Consider the following 8,292-nt stretch of genomic DNA (forward strand, 5'->3'; position numbering starts at 1 on the left):
TTTCTTTTCCTTTTTGTTTTTACTAGCTTTGTGCCTATAAACTTGCCTAGCCGTAATAGCAATAAGTACACTTTCATTACACCAGTAGTTCTTGAGCGCTCAAGGTTAAAAGACTTTTATTGAATCTTGTTCTTGAACAAAGATATGAGTGTATCTTTCTTGATTACGTTCCTATTTCATGTTGAATTGAGAATCAAATACAGTATTAAAGAATATATGCTGAATTATCCATCTAAAAAAATGATACATACAATTCAATTAAAATGCTCAAATTTGTCAAAAAAATTAAAATGCTCAATCTACAATCAATTATGTAATTACAAATATATTCTCTATATCTTCTAACATATAAGATGTAAAACAGATGATGGGAAATGTGTCTTGGATGGGCACGTGTAAAGGCATTTTATAACCTGGAACTTAAACAGCCGTTGGGTGTTGAAATTGAGTGGAAGAGGCATATGAAAAGTTGGGGGGATTTGAAAGCATAAATGGGAAAGGTGGAGTGCCTAAAATAATCAACTGCCAAAGGCAGAGGGTCGCGAGCGAAACTAAGGGCATTGAAAAAGGCGCCAAGCTTGACGGAGAAGCTAAACACTGTACGCATATAAAATGAACAGGAATTTCCACGAAAAGCATATTCGTTATGGAGTTGGCAAAAATATATATTTGTATACATCCTAGCATGTATGTCTATATATATATATATATATATATATATATTTGTGAATGGGATAACTTTGTACAAGCTCGGATGAGTGATATTTTCGAAATATCATTGGACTCCACTAAGTATAATTTTGTTTCTCGTGATAGTAGTTTAATATGCCAATATCAATGGTGAAAAATTATCTAATAATACTCTCATATTTAAATTTTAAATTTTTTTATTTACATATAAATTTCCTACTTTTTTTAGAACGTGTTTACATACATACATTTTAAAAATATACATTTATACATATATATAGATATATGGATATGTATGTCTTTATATAAATATATTGTGAATGGGATAACTTTGTAGAGCCTCGGATGACGTTATCTGAAATATCATTGGACTCCCCTGAGTATAATTTCATTTTTCGTGATAGTAGTTTAATATGTCAATATCAAAAGTGAAGAATTCTCAAATATTACCCTCATATTTAAATTTTAAATCTTTCTTTCATTCTCTAAATTTCTTATTTTTTTTACAATGTGTATACATACATACATTTTCAAAATATATAATTATATATATATACATATGTATGTCTATATGGTAAATTCATATATACAATTAGACTTGAAAATGTCAATGCAAACTGCTGTGCACTTGAACCTGGAATAATGGATAACTATGCAATAATGTATTTCTAAATTATAATAAATAGAATTTTGTTTTTCTTGTAGTTTTTGTGATTGTGATCAAATGAGGTATGACTATGCAAGTGTATTTGTTTTAAAATTTCATTTTTACTTTTCAAATCTATAGTTTTATCCGTTATTGTGTAGCATTATGATGTAGTAGTAATACAAAAGAAATACTAGTAAATAATGATAGTTTTTTTCAAATAAACAAAGTGGTTTACGAATATTCCTATCTAGCGAGCAAAAGGGTAGTTAGGATATTTAAAAATCTTACTATACAAACAACAAAAGTAAGGTAGGTTAGTGATATTTTTAGAACTTTAGGGGTGTCAGGCGAAATGAAGAGAAACCTTAGGGGAGGTTTACAATATTGACTTACTGAATACACTTATTTATGCGGGGAACACTTCATGGGTATGATTCACCTCTTGGTAGGTGCCTTTTCTCTCTAGCGTAGGGACCATCTCACCCGGCTGGGTGTTCTTCTCGAAGAACCCAATTTCACAAACTCAAAGACCTCAAACTCCCGCACATTTCCTTTTCGTCTCGATTCCCTTTACTAACCGTCTCGATCCACTGTTACTACGGCGGTAAGCAACAGTGATCTCGTGGGTTTGATGATGCATTGCTCTACGTTGTATTCTGTGTGTCGAAAGGGGTATACCATGCTCTGCAGGACCGATCTTCACTGGCCAAATTGTAGATCGATTTGATTTTTGTTTTGTTAGGTTAAGTCGCAGACTGATCTTTCATTTTTTTCTTTTACTTTTGTCCTGGTTTGCGTGTCCAGTTTTCTTTGCTTTTAGTTGTGTGGTAGTGTTAGGTGGTTTCTCCTTTATTCCTGGTCGGCGGCTGTATTTGATTGGATCTGCGTGTTTTTGTGGCCTCTGCCTCTTTTTACAGGTTCTGCTTGGTAGAGGATTTGATCGGGTAGTTAGTTGGGGTTCCTTGCGGATAAGTCAAATGGCCGAGGAGCTGGAACAGGTGTTGAGAAGATTTGTTCTAACTAATGAGGAAGCAAAGGGTGTTCTGCTCGAGGGTAGAGATGCGTATCAGGGGGTGGCAGAATGTCAGATGAGTATTATAGGGAAGGTGTTTGGAGAAAAGAGTGCGAATCTCTCAGGTATTAAAAGCTTTGCTAGCAACTTGTGGCCGTATGTTAAGAATTTGAAGGTGGTTGAGATTGGGATTAACATGTTTCAGTTTATTTTTAGTAATGAAAAAGATATGAATAGAGTGCTGAGTGGCAGACCATGGATTTATGATAATATGTTTCTAGTTCTGGTGCCATGGAAGGAAGGAGTGGAGCAGGATGAAGGGGCTTTTACCAAGACATAGATATGGGTCCAACTATGGAATTTACCAATTCATTGGGTGACAAAGGAGGTAGGCAGAAAGATTGGGGGGGTCTTTAACAAGGTTATTGAGATCTTAATTCCGAATGGGGGAGGTAAAGATGGCAAACTCATGAAGATCTTGGTGGAATTGGATTTGAACAAACCTTTATTTAGAGGAACAACAGTGAAATTGAATGGAAATGCCAGGTGGATAGAGTTTAAGTATGAGAAGTGCCCTGATTTTTGTTATTGCTATGGAATTGTGGGACATAATGAGAGAAACTGTAGCATGAAAGGCATGAGTATGGATAAGGCACCTCAGTATGGGGCCTGGTTGAGGGCGAGCAACCCCAGAAGCCCAGGTAAAAAACAGAATGTTGGGAGGAATTCGAGCCAGACTGAAAATGAGAGGGATGCCTGGAAAAAGGCAATGGAGGAGAGAACTTCAGAACGTCTATTGTTGACTTGGAGAGTGAATGAGCAGCAGCAAAGTAACCATGAGAGGGGGGCAGAGGTTAGGGAACACGAGGAAACGGGTCAGGGGCCTAAGGGAGGTCAGGAGAGAATAATATGGGAACTGAGCTAGTGCACTCGAGGAGGGAGCAACAGATTGAGGGGAGGGGTATTGGAAACACAGTGGACAAAACACAAATCTCTACAACTGGTCAAAGCTTGGAACAAGCCAGGAGCTCTGAGCCACCAGTACATATGACTTCAAATAACGTAAGTTACGATACTATGTGGATTGATGAGGACATGCCAGAAAAGGTGGACCGGAGTGGAGGAATGGGAAAGTGTACTGGTGGCAGAAAGGAACCTGATGGGACATATAGGAGGAGCAAGGCATGGACGATGTTGGTTCGAGAGGTGGGCAGGAGAGTGCCTTTATCTGAGAAAAATGAAGTAATGGAAGTTGCAATTGGGGGGAGTAAAAGGAAACAGATTGCAGCACGAGGGAAAGAGAATGGGGAGGTGAGGGAGGAAGGCTTGGAAAGGAGAAAGAAATCTAGGATGATGCAAGGAGAGTTAGTTCTGGAACAGACGATCGAGGTGGTGGAGTCCAACCTTAATGGGGCTCCCCATTCTCAATGAGAGTTCTGGTGTGGAACTGTCGAGGTGTAGGGAGCCCCTTGACAGTTCCCCAACTTAAGGAAGTTATTCAACTCCACTCCCCAGAGCTAGTTTTCCTGTCCGAGACCAAAAATAGGAAGGATATTCTAAACAAAGTCAAACAGAAAATTGGATATGACAATTTATTTGTTATTGACCCTGTGGGTAAGTTTGGTGGTATGGCTGTTTTATGGAGGAAAGAGTTACAGGTTCGGAGAGTACTTTTCACAGATTTTACTATTGAAGTGCAAATTCAGGGAGATGGGTGTAAGACTGACTGGTGGCTTATCTGTATATATGCTAGTAATGTTGATCATGTGAGGGCGCAACAGTGGAAAATTATAGAGGCGAGGAAATGGTTGTGGGGAAGCAACTGGTTGATAGTCGGGGATATGAATGATATTATGTCAAATGATGAGAAATGGGGAGGACTTAGAAGGCCTGAGAGAAGCTTTGACAGTTTTAGGAATTTTGTGAGCAGCAACCAACTTATTGATATTGGCTTTGACGGCACTCCGTGGACCTGGACAAACAACTAGGAAGGAGCTGGTGAAATCAAAGAAAGATTGGATAGAGTGCTTTGTAGTAGGCATTGGAGGGAAGAAAATGGGAAGGCAAAATGTACCCACATTCAGAATGAGGCATCCGATCACCTGATGCTCTTTTTAGACACTGAGCCGAGAGAAGGGGGATGGAAGAAATGATTTTATTTTGATAAGCGATGGCTGCAACATCAGGAGGTGGAAAGTATTATCTGCAGAGCTTGGGAGCTACAATAAGAAGGCTCCAGGTTCTTTCAACTGCACCAGAAGATAAAGACTGTTAGAGGGGCTTTGATTGGATGGAATAAACAGAAGAATGTAAATGCTAAAAGGAAGATTCAAAAAGTGAAAAAGGAGATTGCAGAACAACAGAAAAAGAGAGAAACTGGCAATAGGGGGATAATTAGGGAGCTGAAAAAGGAATTGGCAGAGGCGTACAGACAAGAAGAAATTTACTAGGGGCAAAAAGCAAGAGTAAACTGGCTAAAGGAGGGCGATAAAAATACTAAATATTTCCATGCTGTAGTGGAAGGGAGGAGGAAAAGAAATAATATATCTGGATTACAGAGAGAGGACGGTAGTTGGTGCAGCTCGGGGGTGGAAGTTGAAGGGAAAATACAGAGTTACTTCCAATCACTCTTTACAACGAGTAACCCCCAGCTATCTGACTCCATCTTGCAGGGAATCCCTAGGGTAATCACAGATCCAATGAACACCAGGCTGATCAGACCTGTATCAGAGGTGGAGGTCAAGAAGGCTGTTTTTTCTTTGCATCCTAATAAAGCTCCGGGACCTGACGGTATGACCCCTATTTTCTTCCAAAAGTATTGGCACATTATTAAAGAAGACCTGATAAGGGCCATATCCAATTTCTTTCACTCAGGGAATTTACTTAGTGCTGTTAATGAAACAATAATCACCTTAATTCCAAAAGTTGAGTCTCCTGTTTTGGTGTCACAATTCAGACCAATTAGTTTGTGTAATGTTACTTATAGAATCATATCTAAAATTCTCGTTAATCGAATGAAACCTCTCCTGAAGCTTTGCATTAGCCATAACCAGTCTGCTTTTATCCCCGAGAGACAAATCATTGATAATGTCATTATTGCCCATGAGTCCATCCATTGCTTGAATAGTAGGAGAAGTGGATCCAATGCTTTTATGGCCTTAAAACTTGATATGTCTAAGGCTTATGATAGGGTTGAATGGCCTTTTGTTATGACAATAATGGAGAAAATGGGTTTCTGTCAACAGTGGAGGGGGTGGATTTGGCGATGTATGTCCTCAGTGGTGTATTCCTTTAACATAAATGGTGAGAAGAGAGGATATGTGCGGCCGACTAGAGGAATTCGACAGGGAGACCCCCCCTTTCCCCTTATTTGTTCTTGTTGGTCTCTGAAGGTTTATCTAGCCTACTGAAACAAGCTATGCAGGATAGGTGCCTCTTAGGGTTAAAAATTGCTAAGCATAGCCCTGCGTTATCCCATTTATTTTTTGCAGATGATACGTTGATTTTCCGCCAAGCTGATGTGTGGGAAGCTGGGCAAGTGAGGAGGATCTTGGAGCAGTATGCTGCTGCTTCGGGACAGATTATAAATGCAGAAAAATCTTCTGTTTTTTTCAGCAAGAATACTGAGGAGCGGCAGAAAGCAAGAATTTTAGGTATGCTGGGTGGTATGAAAGAGGTCAAGCAGAGTAAGTATCTTGGGCTCCCAATGGTGATTGATAGGACAAAAAAATAGGTTTTCAGCTATATCAAAGAGAGAGTTATCAGAAGGCTAAGTAACTGGAAGGAGAAATTATTAAGTAATGCAGGTAAGAAGGTACTGTTAAAATCAGTGGTACTTGCTTTACCTACTTATGCTATGAGCTGTTGTAGGTTGCCAAAAGGGTTGTGTGTGGATTTATGCAGAGATATGGCGAAGTTCTAGTGGGGGGATAGTGAGGAAAATAAAAAAAATTCATTGGATTGATTGGAAGAAGCTCTCAGAGGTTAAAGGCAGAGGGGGTTTGGGTTTTAGAGATCTACAGGAGTTTAATGTAGCTATGCTAGCTAAACAGCTTTGGAGGGTTTTAACCAATCCAAACCTGTTAGTTACTCAAATTTTGAGAGGAAAGTACTTTAGGGGAGCTTCAATTTGGAGGCTAGAGGCTAAGGCTGGGGATTCATGGGTATGAAGGAGCCTATTAAGTTCAAAGAAGCTGTTACAGGGACGGATTAGGAAACTTGTGGGCGACGGACGAAACATAAATATTTGGGAGGATAACTAGATTCCTGATATGGGGAATGGGAGAATTAGGACCAGGATGCCTCAACATTGCCAACTAAAATCTGTCCATGAATTGATAGAGGACGGTGGATGGAATGAGGACCTGCTCAGCACCTTATTTGAGGAGGAGGATTGCAGGAGGATTAAGACAATTCCTATTAGTGAACATGGAGCCAAGGATAGGCTGGTGTGGGTGTTCTCAAGTACTGGCCGATATACTGTCAAGAGTGGGTATGCAGTGGCAAAAGTCATGCGTAGGGGAACAAAGAGGTCTGATCTTCAGAAGGGTAATAGCAGTAGAAACATGGAGGACTCTGGTGTTTGGAAATTTTTGTGGAGTTTAAGGCTCAAACATAAGTTGAAGCACTTTATTTGGAGGTGTCTACATCGAGTTCTACCAGTGAATGAGGCAGTGAAGTATAGGAGGAGGGAGGGAAATGACAGATGTCTGTGTTGTGGTGAAATGCCAGAAACGTTGGAACACATGTTTTTTTGCCAGCATGCAGAGAAATTTGGAAGGCAGCTCCCATCTGTTGGGACGGTCTCAACGTTTATAGGAATAATTTTTGGCATTGGTGGACTACTTTGGTGGAGGTTAAGGCAAGAGCGGAGGGTAGGACCCATATTGAACTGACGGTTAATATACTGTGGCAAATTTGGAAATCCAGAAATCAAATTCAGTTTAATAATGATCGAAAATGTCCTGGAATTGTGGTGGGTAAAGCTATGCAGGAGTGGCGGGAATATGCTGAGGTATTCAATGAAGTGGATGGGCAGGAGTATGATGGACAGGAGGAAGTCTATGGAGCAGGGAAGTGGTCACCACCACCCCAACACTTCATTTGTCTGAACACTGATGCCGCGTTGAGTCATAAGGATGGAAAAATTGGCTGGGGTGTGGTAGCCAGATGTAGCAGGGGTAAGCTACTAGGAGCCTGGGCAGGGAGTGAACAAAGGTGTGGGGATCCTGCGGTGGAGGTAGCTCGAGGAGGGACATAATTATACAATCCGATTGTAAAAGTGTGGTTGAGAAGATCAAATTGGAAAGGGTGGAGGATCCTCGGGCCAGTGCTGTGTTATTTGACATCCTGCATCTGAGGAAAGAGTTTCGGAATTACACTTTTTCTTTTGTCAGATGGAATGCCAATGTGGTGTCTCATTCTTTGGCAAGGTTTGCCTTAAACTTAGTTGCTGATATAGATTGGAGAAATTCTTTTCCTAGCTGGCTGCTTCGGTTAGCCAACATTGATGTTGGAGTAGTTGCTCCAAGTGATGTAAACATTTTATGATTTTAGGGGAATCTGTTATCGGTTGGAAAAAAAAAGAATACACTTATTTATGCCAATTATACTCTTCATACTAATTATATTTTTAAACTAAATTACTATTTACTCATATTTTAAAACTTCAAATTTAATTGCTATTAGCAAAATTATATTGATTTTTTTTATACGAGTAGTATTTTTTATCTTGGATACTACTTTAATTAGAGTTTAGTTTAAAGACATTCACTGGAGTTTGGATGCATCCAGAGAGCACTGATCGATGTATCTTCATGCATAAATTGGAATAAATATGCAATTTAATTTTTTAAAAATAAATTACTACTCTATATCCGAAATTTACTTTTTGGAGAGTAGGTTTAGTTCATACTATTTTTTATAGTATTTAAAAATATAT

General features: G+C 39.4%; 1 protein-coding gene across 1 annotated transcript; it reads left to right on the forward strand.

Moving 5' to 3' along the window:
• Positions 1–6,622: 6,622 nt before the first annotated feature.
• LOC113766612 lies at positions 6,623–7,901 on the forward strand. Its single transcript, XM_027310786.1, has 3 exons — positions 6,623–7,161; positions 7,281–7,590; positions 7,647–7,901. The coding sequence occupies exons 1-3, from the start codon at positions 6,623–6,625 to the stop codon at positions 7,899–7,901; spliced, it is 1,104 nt and encodes a 367-aa protein (XP_027166587.1).
• The last annotated feature ends 391 nt before the right edge of the window (positions 7,902–8,292 follow it).

This window comes from Coffea eugenioides, chromosome 3 (assembly GCF_003713205.1).
Source record: "Coffea eugenioides isolate CCC68of chromosome 3, Ceug_1.0, whole genome shotgun sequence".
In the NCBI taxonomy this organism is placed as follows: Eukaryota; Viridiplantae; Streptophyta; class Magnoliopsida; order Gentianales; family Rubiaceae; genus Coffea; species Coffea eugenioides.

Bases quoted from the DNA above. Each gene is read 5' to 3' on its own strand.
- LOC113766612 (XM_027310786.1), top strand. From the start codon at position 6,623: ATGGGGAATGGGAGAATTAGGACCAGGATGCCTCAACATTGCCAACTA. The intron at 7,162-7,280 runs GTTTATAGGAAT...TTGGAAATCCAG, and splicing joins TCTGTTGGGACGGTCTCAAC to AAATCAAATTCAGTTTAATA. The intron at 7,591-7,646 runs GTAGCTCGAGGA...GTGGTTGAGAAG, and splicing joins GTGGGGATCCTGCGGTGGAG to ATCAAATTGGAAAGGGTGGA.